Source organism: Apodemus sylvaticus, chromosome 9, assembly GCF_947179515.1.
Source record: "Apodemus sylvaticus chromosome 9, mApoSyl1.1, whole genome shotgun sequence".
Taxonomy (NCBI): domain Eukaryota; kingdom Metazoa; phylum Chordata; class Mammalia; order Rodentia; family Muridae; genus Apodemus; species Apodemus sylvaticus.
In genome coordinates, this window is record NC_067480.1 from 15162406 (window position 1) to 15186276 (window position 23871).

At 39.3% G+C, this 23871-nt stretch overlaps 1 protein-coding gene across 1 annotated transcript in view; it reads left to right on the plus strand.

Annotated features, from left to right (window-relative positions):
* The first annotated feature begins 4841 nt into the window (after window positions 1-4841).
* Window positions 4842-23871, plus strand: part of LOC127692773 (uncharacterized) — a 124492-nt gene continuing 105462 nt past the window's right edge. Inside the window, exons 1-2 of the mRNA XM_052193370.1 lie at window positions 4842-4902; window positions 19803-22109. Of these exons, the coding sequence (XP_052049330.1) occupies window positions 4842-4902; window positions 19803-22109 (2368 nt within the window). The remainder of the gene's footprint in view (window positions 4903-19802; window positions 22110-23871) is intronic.

Genomic DNA, 23871 nt, shown 5'->3' on the forward strand with positions numbered 1-23871 from the left:
CAAACTTCTGAACAAGTCCTCAGCAAAGACCCATAAATGTGACACCATTCTATGGGCTCCAACTCCATACTGAGGAAGAGGAGGATGCAGTTGAGTACCACTGTCCGTTACTCTTCCTGACTGTGAATGTGACACACAGTCTCACACTTCTGCTGCCACACCTTCCCCTACCATGCTGCTCTGAGACAAAATAAAATACATCTTTCCTAATGTTGACTCTGACAGGGATTGTGTTGCAGCAATGTGAAAAATGAACACAGAGTGGTAGACAACAGAGGGACACAGGGGCTTTCTGAGGCTTACACTACGACATTGATATGGATTTCCAGGAAGAGTCAGGTAAAGTATGGTTGGCACTGGATATCAGCTAAAGATGAATGACCCTGGACATCCAGAGAATCTGAAGTAAACTGATGTAATCTATAAAATAAGCATTTCTGGCTGAATATTACTTCATGAGTTTTGTGTAAATATGCAGGAAAAGGGATCCAGTCAGAGGTCCAAAACAAGTCTCTTCACTTTAGCTGCTACCTTTGCCTGGGTGTCCCTACCTGTGGCCATTTCTGCATTTGGGACGTTGCCCACCTGTGTGCAGCCCATGTCTGCTGCCTGGTGCCTGTTGGCATCTAGGGTGGCCTTCACCCCATGTCTTAGGGTTTTACAGCTGTGAACAGACACCATGACCAAGGCAGACAACATTTAACTGGGACTGGCTTACACGTTCAAAGGTGCAGTCATTATCAAGGTGGGAACATGGCAGCGTCCAGGAAGGAATGGTGCAGGAGGAGCTGAGAGTTTTACATCTTCATCAAAAGGAAGTCAGAAGAAGACTATTTTCAGGCAGCTAAGAAGAGGGTCTCAAAGCCCACCCTCACAGTGACACACTTTCTCAAGCAAAACCACACCTATTCCAACAAGGCCACCCCTCCTAATAGTACTACTACCTGGGCCAAGCATAGTCAAACCACCACATTCCACTCCCTGATTGCCATGGGCTTCTTCAAAACATGAATCTATGGGGACCATACCTAGCCATAGCATAATGTAAAATATATTTAGTCCAACTTCAAAAGTCCCATAATCTTTAACAGTGTCAACAATGTTAAAAGTCCAAAGTTCAAAGTATCTTCTGATATTCATGCAGCCTCTTAACTGTAATCCCCCAAAAAATCAAAATCAAAGAACAGATCACATACCTCCAACATCACAGGATATACATTAACATTCCAAATTTTCATAGTGCGGAAATAATGGACCAAAGCAAAACCAAAAAGCTAAGTGGACAAACTTCAAATTCTGCATCTCCATGTCTGCCATAAATACTTTCACCTTTGTTGACTGAAACAAACGTCTTTCCTGGGATTTTTCTACTCTCTCTTAGCAGCTTTTCTCAGGAGGCATCCCACAGCACTGGCATCTCTAACATCTTGGAGTATCTAAGGCAACTTCAACTTCACAGCCTCTTGTTCCAGTATCTGGGATCCACACACATTCTTCGGGGCTTCTCAGAAGGGCATGGGTCACTTTTCCAACAGTGGCATTCTAGGCTCTGGATTGACTGCACTCCACTGCTGTTGCTGATCTTGGTGGTCATCCCATGATACTGGTATCTCTGATATGTTAGTGTCTTCTACTGCAAGCAGGCTGCACCAATAGCCTCTCATAGGCTCTCCTCGTGGTTCTAAGACTCAGCTTCTTTGCTTGATTCCTTCAGTCCTGGGCATTCAATTGCAACTGAGGCTGTACCTTCACCAGTGGCCTTTTCTGGCTTATCACAGTGTGACGCTCTTCTCTGTGACCCCTTCAAGCTTTTAAAACCAGACCTATTTGGGTGATTCTTACACATTATGAAACATGTAGTACAGATGAAACATGAGGTACAACCTTGGCTATCTCTGGTACACAGCTTCTTTGTATTCTCAGAAAACTCTTCCTAGAAAGTTTCGCCTCAGTGATGCTGGTCTCTTCTTAATGACTGCTAACTTCTTAGCTCCAGCTAGCCAGCATCAATTGTACCAGTAGTCTCCTTTCTCCTCTTGAGCCACATGGCTGAAACTGCTGAGTTCTTACTTACTGGGACTGGAACATGGCCCCCTTGTTCTATTACATTACCACCAGTTTTGTGTTTTCCGATTCCTTCACTGTTTAAGCTTGGCTGTTATGGAACTTGCTTTGTAGATTGACCTTGAATTCAGAGACCTGAATTCATGGCTCTGTCTCTTGAATGCTGGGATTAAATTTGTGTATAACCATGCCTGGACTTGAGCTTTTCTCTACTTGGAACTTGATCTATACCGGGCTGGTCTTGAACTCAGGAATCTTCTTGCATGCATCTCCTGGGATTTAATGAATGTACCATTATGCCTGAACTTGCTTCAAGATCACCACTCCTTTAATCTGTTTATCTCCTAGAACATAGGATTCAGCTCCATTGTACTTTCTGGTACCCCTTTAATACTTGACCCATATATTTTGATTTTTTTTCTTTTTAAGCATGCTATGCTTAATCAAAATGTTCTTCATAAGACCAAACCACACCACAGAGTCTAAACTGGGTTCTTTTGAGACTTCCTTTGCCAGTGTAATTAATTTGACTCTCTTCACCTTAGCCTCAGACAGGCTCTTCAGACAAGGGCAAAAAGCGGCCACACTCTTTCAAAAATATCTCAAGAACAGTCTCTCACCCACATACTAAAATTCTTCTCCTCTGAAACCTCTATAACTAGGATTTCACAGTTCGAAACACCCTCAGTAACAAAGATTTCCATATTCTTTCTAGGATAGCCCATTAAGCCCCACTAAAGCATTCTGCTGCTTTCCAAAGTTCCCAAATCCACATGCCTCCAAATAAAAGGATGGTCAGGCCTATGATGTCAATATCCCAGTCCCTGGTACCAACTTCTTTCTTAGTTTAGGTTTTGCTGCTGTGAACAGACACCATGACCAAGATTAACAGCATTTAATTGGAGCTGGCTTACAGGGTCAGAAGTTCAATTCATTATAATCACAGTGGGAGCATGGCAGTATCCAGGCAGGCCTGGTGCACAAGGAGCTGAGAGTTTTACATCTTCATCAAAAGAAAGTCAGGAACAGACTATTTTCAGGCAGCTAGAAAGAGGGTCTCAAAGCCCACCACCACAGTGATACTTTCTCCAACAAGGCCAAACCTAATAGTGCCACTCTCTGAGCCAAGTATATTTAACCTACCACACCCCTAGTACATAAAGGTTATAGCATTTCATTATGATTTCTGCATCTTCTTCTGCCTCCTGTGACTCTCCTCCTTTCTTAGCTTTGGAGCTTGGATCTCACAGCTGCCTTATGAAATGCTTGTTATATTATTATCACAAATATACAATGTTAGAAGCAGAGTATATCATTCTTTTTTATTGCATATTTTATTTATTTACATTTCAAAAGTTATCCCCTTTCCCAGTTCCCCTCTGCAAACCCTCTATCCATTGCCCCTCCCCCTTCTTCTATGAGGGTTCTCCCCACCCACCTACCCACCCACTAGCACCTCACCATCCTGGCATTGTCCTACACTGGGGTATCAAACCTTCACAGGACCAAGAGCCTCTCCTCCCATTGATGCCCGACAAGGACATCCTCTGCTACATATGCAGCTGTAGCCATGGGTCCCTCCATGTGTAGTCTTTGGTTGGTGGTTTAGTCCCTAGGAGCTCTGGAGGGGAGGATATCATTCTTAAAAGCACATTGCTTATAAATAGGTGAATCAAAGCTTGAGGCAAAGCTTTCCACTCCAAACCTAGACAGGTTAGTGCTCAGCAGAGAACAAAGCACTTTCAGTCTCAGTGTCCGAAATACACCTCTGAAGTGTGGGTCCCTTTCAGGGTTTGACCTTCTACCTCTGTTACTACATATTTCTACTGTTTTATTTTGTGTAACTGGTCTTCAACATCAAACGCACCTTCTCAGGTGTCACTGAGTATCCCAAATGCTTCATCTTTATGTTACCTTTCTTCCCCAGCAGGTTCCTGTTTCACAGTCTTGCTGGCATGGAAGTTTGGGCATTATGGATTATAACTTCCTTACATAAATACCTCTCAGCACTGCCCCCCTTTCCTCCTTAATGCTTGAATATCAATACCTGCCTTTCCCACACAACCACAGTTTCTTCTTCCTCAGCCATTCTGCGGTTCCCTCCTCCCTCTCCTCTTTTTCCCCATTCCTCCCTGTTGCTCTTCATTCACCACTACCATCATTTCCCACCATTCTACATCACCATCAGCTACATTCAGTTTTTTTCTAAATCCATTCTTTATAAGACAAACAATGATATCTTCTAGGGACTTAATCTCATCCTTTGGTCTGACTGAAAACTTCAAGGGATTGAAGATTTGCCCAGTGGTTGAGAGTGTGTATCTTTTAGAGGACCCAAACTCATTTGCCAGCACACATGTCAAGAACCCTACCTGCTTGTAAATTCAGCTCCAGGGGATCACAGCACCTGTACCCACATATTCATCCCACATCCACATGTTCACAATAAAAATAAAGTAAAATCTTTTTAAAAAGACTTCTAAAAGAAGCCTCTTTGGGGAAAAGGAAGAGCACTATTCTTTAGTATAGCTCAGCTTCCCAATTTTAACTTACTGTTTACTTTGAAAGTCATGTGTCATAATTTAAAATCTTTAAAATGATGAGAGAAAACTGCTAATTTTTATGCATTAGTGACATTCCTTAAAGAAGAAGATGGTGCAGGCTGTAATCCTTGCCTTTGGGTGGCAGAGACTCTGTAACATGGTTTGAGTTTAAGACAACCCTGAATCTCAGGGTTTTGTTTTGTTTTTTTAATAAAGAGAAGAACTTTAGTAATTATGGCCAACATCATATTCTCCTCTTCCCTGAGAAATGGGACATCATCACCTTGGTGCTTTGGTAAGGCAGTCTAAGGTTAAGGCCCGAGCTTCTTACTGATTTTTTTTTTTTTTTTTAGTCTGACTAGCAATTTGAGGGTTGCTGAAGTGTTAGTGTTTGAAAGTTTTAAGCTGCCTCTGAAGAATCTATCTCCTCTTCCAAGTCTCTTCCTTCTTCCCTTCTCTAACATTAGAGTACAAATAGAAACAATGTTTTATTCATTTAAAAATTCTAAATGACGCCACACCTTTCAAAATTTAAAAAATCCTGTGTCGCCAAATGTGGAAATGGGACTTGAAGTCTAGCCTTCCTTCCAAATCAAAATCTCCATCAGCTCTAAATTCAATAGGCTGTTTCCATCCAGAACAGCAACATGAAGTTATGTCAATCTCTTATTAATTATCCCAACTCATATGAGCAGTGAATTACATCATTTACATTTTCATTTTGGCGTAGGCTTCTTTCTTTCCACGGAGTGAACACCATGCCAATGTTTCTCATACATCCCCCATCAAAATACTGAACCATAAGAACCCATAATGCATTACTGCATGCCAATGGTGTGTTTAAAAATAAGTTATTAGGAGCAATTAAGACAGCTAATAATAGACTGATTAAGGGACAGTAAACCATTCCTGACATTGCATAAGATTAAATACGCTAATCAGATTTGGGACCTAGAAAACCCAGATAAAACCAAAATAGAACAAGGAGAGCTATTCAAATCCTACTTTATCTTCTTGCCTTTCAAACTACATATTTGCATTTTATCAATGTTTCTCTCAGAGCTGAGCAATTCGTGAAGGCTTTGCCCAGGTAAGCTGATTATATGTATGTAGGATTGTATGTATGTGTGTATTTCAGAATTCGAATGATGTCTATTTTAATATTTGCTGGCCTGAAAAGTTTGTTTGACAAAGGAAAATAGCCAAGGAAAAGTGGCTCGAATGTTGTGTATGAAGCTATCCAACAGCTGTTTGTAACAACTCTGTTAACAAATAAGATGCAGACATCCAGAAAAGTAGCCTACACAATGTATTTAAGCCGTTTTTATTTATGCTAAGAAAGACATCACATATTCATTTGAAGAGGCATTATCCATATCCCAATTTGGTTATTCCAAATAAATTGGGCATTTGGAAAGCAAGTAAAATGCAGTTGACAAGCAAGTCGTCTCGGCATAATTGAAATTCACTCTGAATACAGGAAGGGTCAGTTTCATTTCTAAGCTGTAGACCCTGTTTTGAATTCTTACACTGCCTGATTTCTATTACAAAAGTAAACATAAAAATGACTCCCTCTATGTTCATAGGATTTTTTTTCATTTTATACGTGATATTACTTAGATCGTCGTTTATCCTTTGTATTAATTATCCAAAGCATTAACTTGAGCTCAAGGAAAAAAAACTAAGGACATTATATTTTTAATAACAATCTCAATTACTAATTGATTTATGTCAATTTTATTCTGACATGGTGTTTGGGGTCAGAGCAAAATAATCATGGGATAAATTATCTCTGATTAGGTCTTCCTAAAATAAACCAATGTTTCCAACCTGGGCTGGTTCACACCTCCCTTAAGCAACCTACTGGTTTCCCCACTGAGAGGTCCCCATTTTGATGCTAAACTTAGTGAGGGCATCTGATCAGCATAACACACTACAGCCCAGAATGTCTGCACTCAAGCTATCCTACTGTCTCCAGCCTCCCAAGTAGCAGGGATTACAGGTACCCACCACCAAGAGGCTTCATCCAGCAGCTGATGGAAACAGATGCAGAGACCCACAACCAAACATCTCAGAGAGTCTTGCAGAAGAGTTGGGGATAGAATTAAGCGAGTCAGAGGGGTCAAGAACACCACAAGAAGACATACAGAGTCTACTAACCTGTGCCTATGGTGGCTCACAGGGAAACCACCAGCCAAAGAGCATGCAAGGGCTAGACCTAGCCTCCCCCAACACACATTTGCAGTGAATGTGTAGCTTGTTGGTCCCCTATCAATTGGAGGAGGGCTGTCTATGACTCTGTTGCCTAGTTGGCCCTCACTGGGAGAGGAGATGCTCAGTCCTCTAGGGACTAGATATCCCAGGGCAGGATGGTACCCAAGAGGGGCTTCCCCTTGTCTGAGAAAAAGGGGAGGCATAAACTGGGAGGAGAGGTGGGAGGGTGCTGCAATGGGGATGTAAAATGAATAATGCTAGTAAAATAAACCAGTGTTATTGCTAGATGACCTTATTGCCACAAGACTTTTATGACAATAAGTATTTTCTCAGCACAGTGTCTTTCATCATTTAGAGTTTAGAAAGGGGGAAAAAGAATTTAAAAAGATCTTCACTTTCTTTAAGAATTCACTATTAGATACTTTTTAATTTCTTTTTCCTCTCTGGAATTTTAACTCATTCCTCTTAGTATAAATGTATAGCAACAAATAAGTAGATTAAATCCTTCATTGGGAAACAAAGCTAAAAAGAAAATCCAGGCCACCTACCCTTGTTTGTCTCCATTACTAGCAGTTCACACTTACATTAAACTTATTATAAAGCCATTTAACTGTTCAAAAAAGTTTTTAGTAACCCTGTGATCGAACTTGCAATTTGGGTGCTCATAGAGTGGTCTTGGTGTCTTTCTCTTCTGGGGAAACAAATGTCTAACGATCAAGTTTTCACTTTTTTAATGATGCTACAGCAGTGTGACTTTGCTGGAGTTGCTGCTAAACTCCTTCATAGAATGTGCTTCTTTCATGGTCTGCTTCTGGATTATTATTTTTTTTTTTTTTTTTGCAAAGTGCAGGATAAAAGTTCTGGATGTGATCTCACCTGGGTAATGCAGTTGTGCTCCCACAAGTGCTATTCTTACGAGACTGACCAGACCTCAGTGAATCTGAGATGGTGTGTTAGCTCTGATTATCTGCCTACATGACCATAGTCCTAAAGTAATCAAGTTAAGCTGATGACTAATTAATACTAAACAACTTTCCATTTTTCCTTCACCATTGACAAGACTGCAAGTTGCAGAATTTAAGTATATATGTGTATTTGTTCTCTGTGTGTATTTGTCTGTGTGTCTGTGTGTCAGTGTGTGTGTGTTTGTGTATATGTGTTTCAGTGTGTAACTGTGTGTCTTTGTGACTATGTGTGTGTGTCTGTCTGTATCTTTGTGACTATATGTGTGTGTCTTTGTGATTATGTGCGTATCCATGTCTTTGTGACTCTGTGTGTGTGTGTATGTGTGTGTGTTGTGTGTGCGTGCATATGGAGGTCAGAGAAAAATGGTTAGGAATCTGTTCTCTAATTCTACCATGTGAGCTCAGGGACCTAAACTTATATTATCAGGCTCTGTAGACGCAACCCTCTTTACACCCTGAGCCATTCTGCTGGTCTATCCAATCATCAAACAACAACAAAAAATGTATGCCAAAAATAACAAGCATATGACATTTCATATGACCTTCTTGCTTGCAAACCAATGCATTAGTGTTGATTATACTACAGAAAGTTACTTAATAAATAAAGTGAACATGGAAAATATTCTAAGTTGCAAATTCTAAACTTATCAGAAATGTCTCAATTAAATCTTAATCCAAGCCCCTTTGGAACACTCTCATATCACTGACATTAATACCGTCACCAAATTATTTATTCTGGTATAACAAAATTTCAAGATACCTTACATGAAAATTATGAAAAAGCAATGAGGTTGATATTGCTCATTGTACTCTTAAATAATGCTCAAAGATTTGACTCAATATGTCCCATGCAATAAAACTGAGATTATAACATTTTAAATAACACATTTATCACGGTCATTGGAAAGATTTGAAGACTAGAATTTAGTCACAGACAAGACTTAGCCTCCAATGAGGAAAGCAGTGCTTTGTTTAGGGAATAAAGACTGGTATTTATGACTAGCATGTGAGTTTTATTACTGTTCACAATTGATCAGTGTGATTATAAATCAGTATACCTTGAGTTGCAGGAAGAAAACAACACAGATGCTTCAGGGGTCCTGCACTGAGCAGTCCAAATGCTTTCCTTGCACTGTAATCCCCAATGTACTCACCAACAATTTCAGCTCAGACTCACACTTAGGTCCAAAGCATGGAAACCCTTTGACTCTGTGAAGCGGAATGTCAACACAATGTCACAGAAAATGCAAGCAATCAAAAAGTCAACATGATTTGTCTTCTTACTCCAACAGCCCTGGCCTGCTAATTTGACTTGCGAGATTTTCTGTCACAAGTCATGGTTAGCAGAAGATGAGAGGATATTGGGGAGCTAACACCTGAGATTAGAACACAGTTTGGGTAGAGCCTGTGAACATTCACGGAGCTGGGGAGGGTGGGAATTTAATTATCTGTCACTGAGCCTAGGAACTTGTTGATATAGAAAGAAATAGAATCTGCTCTTATACCAAGACAACATTGAAAAATATATAAGCTTGACTGTGCAAGGATAGGTAGAGGAAGGAAACAGGGTAGAAAAAAAGGCAACCTGAACTCACAGCTAGTTTCCTCTGGGCTTCCAGACCCTAATGCATTAGTTACCAAGATTCTCAGGATGAATTTTCGTTCACCTTGTCTGATTCTGTCTTTCCCCCCCCCCCCCGAATGAAAGTTTCTGAGTCAAAAGTACTTGGTTCGTGTAGAAAGGAATGGGTATGTTTTAAAAATGCCTATGTTTGCATCTTAAGTCTTGAAGATGGGGCTCTAAATCTACATATTTATTATGTTTCTCATCTCAAATGAATTCAAATCGGAGAATCCCTAAGTTATGCTGTAAAGCCCTTGAAATTTGCATCATATTTACATTTTTATATCAAGTCTATCTTATAGCCCAGCTCAATGTACTAAAGTTAAAGATTGCCTCTTATAAGCACACCGAGTTTTCTCTTTTCTAATTAGACTTCCTTCACTGAAGTCATCCTCTAGGAAAGTAGAAGACAAAAGTACTCAATGATATGAGAGAAGACCCCTGTATTAAACAGAGCAAAGCAGTGAGAATCTAAAAACACATCAAGTAAAAGCATCCTTGGCTTTTAGGGTCTGGCATGGTGAAGAGGAGAGTGTAGCTCCTCTGTGTATCATTTCCTTGGATACTTTGCAACCTTCTTATTTCCTCTGATAAGAAATGAGGGTTGGGGTAGAGGATATCCTCAAATATGTGATGGACACTTAGAACAAACTAAAAAGGATTCCTATTTTTGTTCATCCTTTCCTTCTTGGTGTCACCTAATTTATCAAACTTTATTGCACCCAAGAGATTCATGTACCTGGGTACACCATAGATCTCATTAGTGGGCTGACATAACTACCCTTTGGGCACCTACAAAATTTAACTGTAAAATGTTTAAAAGAAGGGAAACCAGTTGTATTAGTTATAGGATTTGGTTGGTTCTATTTCAACTAGACATGTTCAAACCTTTTATGCATTTAAATGTGTATAAATAAAAAATATAGTCCACTCTTTGACAAGGGCAAGAAAGCAAAGGTGTGAAGAACAGCTATCAAAGTGTACTGAAGTCTACTCAAACGACAGTCACTAAGATGCTTAATTCCAAGACACTAGCAGACTATTCAGCAAGAGTTACCCACACATTCCACATTGGTAGCTTTAATCCTCATCACTGTGTGCCCGTTGAATGTGGATGTGCAAGGATGTGTGGGTATTACTGTAATAGCTTTATTCCTACCAATTCTTCCTTTCTCCTTCTATGTATTTTTATAAATTACAGACAAAAGATTATAGTTTTAAGTCCCATGCCACCCTAAATCAAGCATGATGTTTAAAATCAGGATTTTATATTTTGAGCATATTTGTAAAAGTAAATGTGAATGCTAGACTTTTGATATTTTTAAACATAGACTTTTTTTTTTTTACATGTACAGTGTATTGGAGAAATAGCTCAGCCAGGAAAGAGCTTTTCACAAACACATGAGAAATTTAGCTTGGATCCCCAAGCCCCCATGGAAAACCCAGGAGTGACAAACAGTGTGTGTCTTTTCATCCAGCACAGGGGGAATAGAGACTGGGGTTCCTGGAGCTCTTTGGCCTTCTAGATAGATGAGCTCTGGGTTCTTCAAGATACTTACAGCCTAGCTGGATTGATGAGCTCTGGGTTCACCAAGATATTAAGATGGAGAGTCTCTCAGTTTGAATTTCTCTTGCTGTCATAAAACAATTGTTTGTGACAAGCAATTTGAAATAAAGGGGCTTATTTTCTCTTAAGATTGTAGTTTGTCATCCAAGGATCTCAGGGTGGGAACCTGGAGTTAAGAACTGGAACAGAAGCCATGGAGGAGTGCTACCCACTATCTTGTCCTCCATGGGAGGCTCATTCTTAGAACTGCTTTCTTAGAATACTCAGAACCACCAGCCAAGGGTGGTCACCACCCACAGAGAGTTAAGTTCAATCATCATTCAAAAATATGCACCACAGACTCTGATGGTAATATTTTTCAGTTGAGATGCCCTCTTCCAAAATCACTCAAGCTTTTGTCAAGTTAGCATAAAACAAGCCAGTATAGAGAACAATTGAAGGAGATGAATAGCATCTACCTCTGGTCTCTACATGACTGTATGTGCATATGCACTCTCACACAGACACTGACATACACACACATACACACACACACACAGAGAGAGAGAGAGAGAGAGAGAGAGAGAGAGTCTTTCTGCTACAAGCTTTGTGCTAAAATCCATAAAATAATATAAACAAATAATTGAAATTATATTGAATTCATAGAAACAGAAACCAGTGGGCTTTACCAGGGGAACTAGATGACATCCTGTCTTGGAATTTGAGCATTTAATATATGAATTTATTCTATAATTTAGTCTTCTAGAACTTTAATAATGAGAATTATCTACTCTTTGTGAACGTTTCTTCCTTTCTTGGTAATATAATATTATATTTCAGGGTTTCAAGAAAATGATTCAGGTTGGCAATAAAATAGAAGAATGTTAAGCCATTTATCAGAACTCTTAAACCAGTGAGAAATTTTAACAATCCTTTGTTTTCTGAGCATGCTGGTATTGTGACTCTGTCCCACAGTAGACACACAATGCTAGCACTTTTTGTTTATACCCTTCCTTATTGTTTTATGAATAATAGTAATGAACCTAAGCCCAGTTGAGAAAGAAGCCTGAAAGTACAGTAGAAAGACACCAGCTATGGCAGGACTCGGCTTACACAACAGCAGTCCTTGCATCTTTATTGTTGATTTGCAACAGAACAATTAAGCATTCATGAAAAGCACATCCTCAGGAAATCTGTAACAGCACAGATTCTTTAATACATATCCAAAGGCATAGTAGCAATGCATTTTATTTGAAATAGAATTAAATCCTGAGTATGTTTATACAAAATGAAAGTGTTTAGACTGTTTCAGATATAAAATGGGTGACCCTTAAAGACTGTTAGGCAGGGAAGTGACATGACTTAGTTTCTATTTTAAAAAATCAGTCTGGCTTCTCAGTAAATCCTAAAAGAATATGAATTTAGGAGAAAAGGATTTGAAAAAGCTACTGCAATAATCCACATTTTAAGCATATGTTTATATATAATATATATGCTGTGTGTGCACTTGGAGACAGAATAAGGCAAATTTGCTGGTGAGTTGGAAGAGGAGGTTAAAGAGAAGAACATGAGATGACTTGGAGAGGCTTGTAACTGAGTGGGTGGAGATGCTGCTGACAGAAACAAGACACCATCCTAGGAGAAAGATCTGAAAAAGCAGAGGTCTTTGCAGGCTCAAAAGCAGACATTAGTTGGAGTAAAATCCCAGCTTCATTTTTGGGAGCATGCATGTATTTAACAACCACATGTTTCATCCTGAACTTCTATCCATATAAAATTAAGAGTTTTATGAACTAAATTATCAACTTTACATTTGGAAGGATGGTGGTAAAAATACAGAAAAGAAGATTTCTCAGGAAGAGAATTTATGAAGAAATGAGCAAGCGATGATCAGACAACTTGTCTGACAAAGGACCAATGGGCCATTGCAATGTCAAGATAGTGTGGCATGCTTCTTTTCTGTGTTAAACAATGCTCACAGTGTGAAAACACTGAAAATCAAGAAGTGACTGAGTTGTGGAAATCCTGGCTGTCACTCTCGCCCTGGACAAGAGTCTTGTCAGTGGAGTCCGAGGAGATAATAGGCTGCTTGGAGGAAACTTGAGAAAAAGATGAAAGTTGAAGAGTGTTGAGTCAGAAAATAGCCAAGCTGTTAACTATGTGTTGTGGTAAAGGCATGTGACAGTTGATGGAGACGAGACTTAAAGCTGGAGAAGGAAATGAATACTGAGGGGAAGGAGTTAATAATCGCAAGAAAATGGTCCAGAGAAACATCATCAAGAAATGCTTACATTATCCACAATAAGGACTTTGATAGAGTATGATGCAAATTCAGAGAAATTTGTCATGTTGGTTGGAAAGCGGAGGGACACAGAGTCAGCTTCATTTTAGTGTGCACTGAGTAGCAAGTTCATCCTCCCACAGGTAGGTAAAAGAATGGCAGGGGACCTAAAAAGGAAGGAAAAATTTTGCTTAAGAGATAGGAAAGCCTCTTGCTTTTCTGGTGTCTGGGACTTTCTGTTGGCTACCCCACAGTTCTCTAGTCCCTATTGCTACACACCTCTGTTCAACTTCCTGACCCTCCGTACAGCTCCCCCATCTCTTCCCCATCTGATCCTGCCCCCTTTTTTCCTCTCCTCTCCTCTCTTCCTCCCAAGTCCCTCCCACCCTCTACCTCTCATGGTTAATTTGTTCCCTCTTCTAAGTAGAACTGAAGTTTCCACACTTTGGTCTTCCTTCTTCTTGAGCTTCGTATGGTCTGTAAGTTGTATCATGGTTATTCTGAGCTTTTATCCTAATATCCACTTATAACTGAGCACGTACCATGTGTGTTCTTTTGTGACTGGGTTACCTCACTCAGGATGATATTTTCTAGTTCCATCCATTTGCCTGCGAATTTCATAAAGTCATTGTTTTTAATGGCAGAGTAGTGTTCCATTGTGTAAATGTACCACATTTTCTGCATCTATTCCTCTGTTGAGGGATACCTGGTTTGTTTCCAGTTCCCAGGACTCAATGGGGATGACATTAGCTGAAATACCCAGCAAAGGTGAGAGAGAACTTGTAGAGACCATACCCAGAGGTTAGGCACAGTTGAGGGATGGTGTCACCCACACTTCTCAAAATTTTAACCCAGAATTGCTCCTGTCTAAAGGAAACAAAGGGACAAAGACTGGAGCAGAGATGAAAGGAAAAGCCACCCAGAGACGGCCCCACCTGCAGATCCATCTCATGTGCAGCCACCAACCCAGTCACTACTGCTGATGCCAAGAAGTGCTTGCTGATAGAAGCCCATTATGAATGTCTCTTGAGAGATTCTACCCGAGCCTTACTGATACAGAGGTAGATGCTTGCAGCCAACCATCAGACTGAGCACAAGGACCCCAAAGTAGGAGTTAGTGGAAGGACAGAAGGAGCTGAAGGGATTTGCAACCCCATAGGAACAGCAACAACCTACTAGAACTCCCAGAGCTTCTAGGGACTAAGCCACCAACCAAAGAGTACACGTAGAGGGACCCATAACTCCAGCTGCATATGTAGCAGAGGATGGCCTTATCTGGCATCAGTGAGAGGGGAGGCCCTTGGTCCTGTGAAGGCTTGATGCTCCAGCATAGGGGAATGCCAGGGTGGGGAGGAGGGAGTTGGTGGGTGACACCCTCATAGAAGCAGGGGGGAAGAGTGGGATAGGGGGTCTGTGGAGGGGAAACTGGGAAAGGGGATAACAGTTGAAATGTAAATAAATAAAATAACCAATAAAAAAAGAGATGGGAGAGAAGGAAACGTTATCAATTTTCGTGGGAAACTTTTGGGATGACAATGGAATCTCCATATGAAATTAAAAACTAAAAATTTGGAAGTAGATATGATGGTTTTATTCTAATTTATTCTAGTAACAACAACACTAAACTAAAACTTCTTGAAAGGGTCAAATTCCTTAATGCTGTAAAAATATTCTTCCTTTGCCTTAGTTATACTCTTTGGAGACTCAAAGATAGGTTTGTTGAGATTTCTCTCTTTTCTAAGGAAGAAAAAAGGCTACCCATAGCATTAAAATGATTGAATGTCTTAAAGAAGGGATTATGTGGGACAAAAGTATAAAACCAGGAGTCAGGGATACCAAGTGATAACTCCTTTAACCCCTTATTTTACTAGGGTACAATAATGGTTGCAGCCCACTGTACTACACAAACAGAAGGGCACTTTACGCTCATTGCTGTATGATTAATCAGTTCTTGTGTCTCACATATACAATGATTCTGTGCACTTCCTTGAGCCCGTGTTGATGCCTCTCATAGAAGTAGAAAATAAGAGAGATACCATATAGAGGAGATTTTCAATATTTTTGATATAAAACTGGAACTTTATTAGCTACCAAAAAATCAAATGCATAGAAAATAGAATGAGAAACATGAAAGGAAACTATTGTAAAACATAATTAGGTATTTGTTGTCACAGACCGTGAAGTTCATTTACTTGTGCATATATGTGTGCTGAGCACTGTGGAAAATACTAGGCATACACTGGACAGTACGTTAAATTTTCTAGAACAAGGTTGTGCTCTCTCACAGCTAAATCCCAGATCAAGGACTAAATTTCCCAGTATGAGACGGAGCAATCCAGGGCATCTAAGCCATGCGCAAAGAGAAAGTTCACCTACTTCCGAGAAGCCTGGGTCCAGGTTCAGTTTCAGTCTCAGGTTTTCACCAGCCTCGTATGAAATGACTTGGCAGTCACTAGACTCTGCTAGTTATTGATGTAGTTCATTAAATGTACATACAAAGTATGAGTACAGAAAGAGTAACTGGTGTCATTTGAATGGAATGAATTGTAACATTTTCTATTGTGTTTCCTAGAGAAAAGTCCTTTACGAAGGATGTATTCTCATTTATCTCTGAGGCAAAGGAAACAGCCTCAGAGATCATAAACCCAGATCTCTATGGCCAGAGTCTATGCCCATAGTGTTCACCACTGAATACAGTGGGACAGCTATGGTTTTGGCTCCCATTGTATATAACCATGAAGAAATAATATATAAGTCCTTTTGAAGTAGTTTCAAATTTTGAAAATCCAATATCCATATAAAACAATGATAGCAAATTAAAGATGTTAAATTGTGTATTTATAATCTGTACCCAATCAAATTCCCACATCGTCTTTCTAAGGAGAAAATAGTATTGCTCGTTTTATCGGCTGTAAGGACTTACTCATGCTTATTGGGAGGGAGACTAGAAAGGGAAGTTGGAAGTGGCAACAGATGTCACTTTTTCCAGAGACAAAAAGATGCTCTAAGGAAGAGAACTATGCAGAAAGGCATAGTGTTGCCAGAGTTTGGGGAATAAATAGGATTGAATATCAATAGATACCATGATGTGAGGGACAAGGAGAAAAATGAGAAAGAGTTAAGTACATCTTTACCACATGAGCCAGCTCCATTTAATTTGGAGAAATAAGCATCTTGCTTGATTGATCCATAGTCAGAGCTTGCTCAGACCTGCACATGAAACTGCCCTGTTCCTATCCATGCAAGCTACTTTACCTGGGTTTTACAGACCACTTAGTCATTGTCAAGGACAAAGGCAAGGAAAATCAGATGCAGATATTTGCAAAAGCAGATGCCCACTGACAGCATTACCTGAGTAGCTAGAATACTTTCTCCCAGAGACTTCTTCCCAATACATGCTATTACTTTAGACATTATCAACAGGGAGATAACTGATCTACAACAGAGATAAAGAATTTTGTCTTCTAGGAAAAACTGCCAACACTGATAGTGTGTGTCTCCAGTTACATAATATTTAATATAGTATGTTGGCTGATACTGTAATGGAGGGAAAACTTCCTCCTTACTTCACTTATAAGGAGTAAAATCTAATGAGGCTAAAAATCTGATGACTTTTAGGTAAAAATTGCAAAAGTTATATTATTTTATTAGTATTAAAAATGTAGTACAAAAAAAATCAATTAAACAGTGGCTAAAAAAGTAGATTGTCCTCTTGTTGAGGATGTTGGTTTGATTCCCAGCACCCACTCAGGGACTAATAACTGTCCATAACTCTAATTCTTGGAGAACCGAAAACCTCTTCTGGCATCTTCAGACACTGGGCATTTATACAAGCCATAGTACATATACATATGCATATGAAATAAAATAATTAGATTTTAGAAAATCCATTAAACTGGTAATTTTACAATTTTCACCCTAAACACCTAAAAACCTGTATGTGCATTTATATGTGTGTATATTATATATGTTTGAATTTTCATATTCTATGGCTCATTCCAATGGATTGTTGAGGAACAACTAAATGGGAAGAGAAACTATTTTTAGGACAATAACATATAGCCAAAGTAGAATACTACAAAGGAAGACATGATGCTGACAAATTGATAAATGAGCTCATTCGTAATTTGATGAAATCTAAATTCTGACTGAAAATAATTTCAAGTTTGGTACTTTCAAAAGGTAGAATTAACTGAGGATCCACATCTCCCAAAAATGAGAGGGAAAAGAAGAAAAGCATACAGAAAATGGAAAGTCTTGAATACTACTGTATGTAAGTCCAGTTCAATTGTTTTGTGGAGGGGATGTGCAAATTAACTACATCTATGTACTTTGTTCCTTATCACAGAGATGCCTGTATAAATAAGGAAGAGATGCATTAAGAAATGTTTAAGAAATGTGATAGAACAGTTTTTGTCTTAGGGTTGTATTGCTGTGAAGCGATACCTTGACCTCTAGACTATTATAAGGGCAAACATCTCATTGGGGCTGGCCTGCAGTTGAGAGATTTTGACTGTTATCATCACAGTGGAAAGAATGGTGGCATGCAGGCAGACATGGCGCTAGAGAAGTAGCTGGGAGTTCTACATCTGGATCCAGAGACAGCAGGAAGAGACAGAGCCACTAGGACCTAGCTTGAGTACTGGAGACCTCAAAGCCAGCCAGCCTCCAGTGACAATTTTCCTCCAATAAGACCACACCTCCTAAAGCATCACCCCCAGTGAACAAGCATCTAAATCTATTGACTCTACTCAACCATTCTTATTCAAACCCCACAGGGTTTGACTAATATAAATGTACTTCCATAGCAGTTATTACATAGATGCACTGTGGGCTAAAAACTTTTAAATAGAATGTTTACTCCTTTCATCATAGTCAGTTAAGCGCTCGCCTCACTATTAAACTCAGCTGCTAATACACTGCTATGTAACTTTCTCAATTTATCCGCTATAGTCAACTAAAAATTATTATAAGTGCAAAAAAGTATCAAATAGTAAAATACTGAACTGCCCTTGGCATGCAGTATTTTAAGAAACAATCATAATCTTTAGTTGTGGAAGGAAGTCTATCCATCTGCTCACTGTTATTGTGTCCAAGCTAGATTGTAAATGGCCATTAGAGTGGTTTTTCTCCTTGTCTCCCCAGTTGTAAGCAGGCTTATGGAAATTACCCGAGTATCTAACTGGAGTAGCTCTTCCTTCAGGGCTGAAGAGGGACAAATGGCCAGAATCTTCAAGTACTTTAGTATACTTTTCCTCTTTTTCTAGTATAGGGATCCATGTAACTAATGTATATATATGTAAATATATGTATGTTATGTTTAAATTCATAACATTTAAAATAAATCTATAAAAAAATTATAGGCAATTTTTTATGTAATCAGTTTTTTAAAATTATCCCTATTGATAAGCCAGTGAGATGGTTCACTATGCTCACCACCAAGTTGTGTGACTTGAGTCCAATGTCAGGAGCAAACTGACTTCCTCAAATTATCTTCTGACCTCTAGATGTACATGATGGTGCACACCATGCACACAATAAATAAATAGATAAATAAATAAGTAAATGGATAAATAAATAAATGAGAAATTATATTTGAACTATACTTTGGAACATCTGCCTTATTGATTACAATAGTAGTAGTAGCTATTGTCATTCTTCTTTTCTGTTTTCTTTAACAACCTCCTACTATATTATTTGAATTCAGCATGTTTTGTTCACAGTATTTTTACACAAGAGCAGATGCCTCATATCCACATTAATGAACTTCTGAAAGTAAAACTAAAATATTTAATTTTAGCAAATAGTAAAAATAAAAAGAATACAAGATGTCTGTTGACAATCCTTAGGTCATACATGCTGTATTCATGCTCTGACCTCCAACTTTATAAAGAGCTTTAGCAATGTGATCCAGTCTTCAATAACAAAGTAATTTCAAAGTAAATGAACAGAGATTCTAAGTGCTCTCTTGGAAATGGGTGAATCTAGCACTAAGCGATCTCCTTCCCCCTTTCCAGCAACTCTTGTCTAGAGATAAATATGAGTAAAAAGCCTATTTTATTTGTTAACATTGCCAGGATATCATGGGAATTTGAATTTGTGAAGATATCATATAAAAAGTTTAAGGTAATGGAATCCATGAGATGTGTTTGAAAGGTAGTCTATGGGTCCTACTGAGTTCTCCTGCATCCTCCTTAACAGAATCCTTAACTCGGTGGAATTACATGGAGTTAGACATAGCCTGTGAAAGAATGCTACATTTAAATTTCAGGACATGTCACTTAGCTTCTTATCAAGAATTTGCATTTAAAAATAATTTATATCTATTTCTGTTTAATTTAACTCAATTTCAGAAGTTGTCTTAAGTTTATTTTCTAAGCTACCAGGTTATTCTGGACCCTAGGATAATTCATGTAAAATAAGATATTTATTTGGACAGAACTTTCATGGAAACTATTACCCAAAATAGTTACAGATGATATTCTTATATTCATCCTATGATTTGGAACATCTGTTCTTTAAGTGGACATAAAACATTTCTCTTTCCTCTCTTCTTTGTTTTAAGGTACATCTCAGCCATCTGGTCAAGCATGCCCCAAAAATGTAAAAGATTTTGAAGAGGACATCAAGGGACACACTTCAGAGCCTGTGCTTCATCAGACTGGGGCATTAGGGAAATTGAAGGAAAACGAAGATGAGTGTATATCTGCTTCTATAAATGGAAAACATAATTCCTCTTTTCTTGTCAACGATGAGAAACAAGCTCCATCTGACAGCAACGTGCACAGGAGAATGGAGAATGGTTACCCTACTCCAGCCATCTCTCATCAGCTAGAGGAAGCTTTACCAGCGGCCATGTTTAATGACTGTGAAAACTCGTTACCAGGGGAAATTGCCAGAGAGGATTTCCCAAACACTGTAGAAGTCTTAAAGCCAGTCAAAGGCAAATTTATTAGAGAAGTCAGATGTGGGGCTTTCCATGTACATGTGGAAACCACAAAAAAGATTTTCTGTAAAACAGGAGCACAGTTCCTCACAAAACGGAGATGTCCAACATGTCACCAACATTATTCTGTACAGCAAGTATGGAGAGGCTCCAAAGCTCGGGGTCGCTTCTCTAAATACAGTACTGTACTGGCAGAAGAATTTAAACATAGGCCTCCATCTACATACATAAGAGAGGTTTCTAGAAGGGAGGTCCCTTCAATGAATATAAGCATAGTAGGAAAAGAAATTATGGTTGAATATGTAAATAAAAGACAGAACATATTCATCAATATATGTCATCCTAAAAGCATAGGAAAGTCAGCAAAACATAAAAGAGGCTCCTTGAATCACACCACAAATGAACCCTGTGAGTCTCCTTCACAACCTGGCATAAATAACCCTGAAAACCAGAGGCTTGAAAACCAGAACCAGAGTTCAGATGCTCCCTGTAGTGTTAATACTGTCCAGAAAGAGAATTCAGACACAGTTGTGGTTTCTCTAAGCTCACCTCCCAGGGGAGAGAAAAAGAAACCCAATATACTGCCTTCAGCCCCGGATGACTCTGAAGAGAGAAATTCTGCTACCTTTCAGCAGAGGGTCTTACAAATTACTCAAGACAAGCCCCTAGAGCAGCATCGCTTCACAGCTGACACTTGCCTTCTTGCCTCATCTGAAACCTTAAGGACCACAAGTTTAAATAATGGGGACTTAAGTAAAATGTCTTTTGAGGATTCTAGGGATGTGGATGAAGAGAGAAAACACAGCTCTGATGTCAGGGAAAATATTACCTCAGATTCCCAAGTACAGCCTTGCACAGCAGGAAGAAATGGTCCCCTAAGTACTGTGAATGGCATGATTCCTATTCAAGATGCCTCAGACTCTGAGTTTTGTCCTTTGTCTTTTTTAACCTTGCAGCTCTTGGGAGAAAAAGCAGACAGCATTGACTGTAGAGGTAAAAAAACTCTACCAGGAGAAGACTATGAGAACTCAAATTCTGTATCTTTTCCTGTCAGTGAACAGGCTACAGTACCTTCTCCTTTACTCAGTCCATGTCACAGGATCACCAGATGTTCAGAACCTGTAGAGACTCCTGGGAACACATTTTCCTTTAGCCAATATCCTGAGGTTGAGACAGAGCAAGAGAAAGTACATTACAGAGATATTAACAAGACTATTTTACATAGCCACTCTTCTGCAAACACACAACCATTAGAAAGGAAGAGCCCACAGAGTGGAGATGTCAGGATTGCACCCTGCAGCAGTCTAGTTTCAAAGAGCCCACTTCACGGCAATATTCACGGCTCTGTGGAGTGGGATCAAACAGAGGGCCATGCAAATCTTGTGGAGAGGGCAGGCCTCAGGACGGAAGTGCTGGTCATGGCCTCTATAACTGATGAGTTAGAGCAGAGACTCACTACTCAAAAGCACAAAGAAGGCACCGTTGATTCTAACTCTCCCGTGGCGATGAGAAACCCTAGAGAGTCAACTAACTATCTGGAAAATATTGAAGACGACACACGCCAAGCACTACCAGTGGTGAAGAATATATGCCACAGAGATTTTGAAGACTTAACTAGAGAGAATCAAAATGAAATCTGTTCTCAAATGGGCTTTCCACAAAACTCTACTGAGTCCACTGCTGTAGGACATGCTACAGAAAAGCTGTTTCTTATTGACAAGACACTAACCAGTGATGAAGATCCAAATAGTAACGGAGACCACAAAACCTATGGACTGAACAAATTCCAACAGGAGCCAGTAGAGTACCAAAGGACTACATCAAGAGCATACTGTGAGGAAAGTGGGAACAAAAGATACCTCACAGAAGCTTCCTACCACCCTGTGGACATACTGTTGTCACCTCAGAAGCAGAAGGCCCTAAAAGGTACAATGGGATATGCAGAATATTTAGATTTTATTATTGTGATACACAGGAGATTTGAACACTGTTGGGTCAAGTAGTCTTTACTGCCTGGGATTTTTTTCTTTATTGGTGAAATGTGTTGAGCATTTTAGAGTTAAATCAACATGAAGGAGAATCTATCAGCCTCTTTCTTTATACTAAAACCAGTTCTATCCATAAGCATGTAGAAAAATCACCATGACGGAGCTTAATAAAAAATATTTAATTCTTCTTTAAAAGATTAATATATTGGCAAATCAGTTTTGTTTAAAAATGTTCGTCTGTGCCACTCTTCTGATCTTGCAAGGTAAGCATGTTTAAGAAAATAGGAAGGATATGCTTATAGTGAAATCTGTTTTAAAACCAAGCTGGGTGTTACAAGGGCAGGGTTTTTTATGTCTCTAGAGGATAAGTGGAGTAGTAATTAAACCAAAGGACAAAAACCAGAGACACCCTCAAGTAATCCCGACTGAACCCTCCATAGGACCTTTAACTCCAGCTACCCTCCGACCTCTGTTTCATGTTGCCTGGTCTTGCTCAAACAACTGATACAACCCAAGTGCTGTTGAGACCTGAAGAAGGGCTAAGATGGAAGCTTTTTCCTAAGTACATAATGCTGTCCGTCTGGTTTCAATCTTGGAACAGCAAAAACGTCATTTTGGTCCCTTCATAAATGATCCTTGTGTTTCTCAGTGAGTCCAAATTATTTAATAGTTAATGTTAGCATTATTCAATGGTACAAATTAAAATAGTCTTCCAAATTGCAGATAGCATGCTTAATGTCCTCAGAAATGAGACTGAGAACGAAGAAACTTATGAGAGGCTCCATCTTTCCTGCTCTTATATTAAGAATTTAAAAGCAGGAGCAAAATTATTTACTCAAAAGTTTTTAAAAATTTAAGAGTAGGAATACAATACAAGAAGCGTAATCTATTGCATCAGGGTTGCCATAAAATGTGAAATTTGATTTATGAAAAGTGAATCCTCTAAAATAAAAACTATACAAAAGCTGTACAATTCCTTCCACTGTAGGAAAACCCTAATGCAAAACTTGCTGAGCCCAGCGGCTGCTTGCCAGGACCCGTGTAGCTCCAGATACCAGGTCATTCCCATCAAGATTTGTGTCAGTGCGTAGCCTTGTAGAACTGCTTCCCGGAGGAGACGTGTGCTCACCTCAGTGAATATCCCACTCGAGCTGTCTTCCTCATTCCCAGAAGTGTGCTGCTCCTTATACTGCCTCTCCCAACACAGTTAAAAGTCCAAAGAAGACTCCAACCACAAATGAGATTACTCTCAATACACTGAAATTGTCCCCACTTGGTAAACAGCCACAGTTCCCCACATTTCAGCAAAAGTCTGTTCCTACAATCTTTTACTTCTTTTCCCCTTGATAAACCTGTTCCAGGAACAGTTTGTCTATTTGAACTTCTAGAACCTTCCGTATACCAGGTTTCCTCAGGCCCTTAGCATGGACTGCTTCGGCAACTTGGACCAGTCTTTCTCCATATAGCCACAGGGTCATTATTTTTTCATTAGTTTATATATTTATTCTCATTACATTTTGATCACAGCCCCCTCCTCTCCTTACAGCTTCGCCCCCTCAACCTCTCCCCCGTTCCCCTTGATGATGCAGGGACATTCTTATCATGTCTCCTTCTGTGATTTTCTTCACATAACAATCACTGTAAGAACTCAGAAACCAAATTTTCCAGTTGCAGTCTGAGCTGTCCTTGCTCTGTCCCAA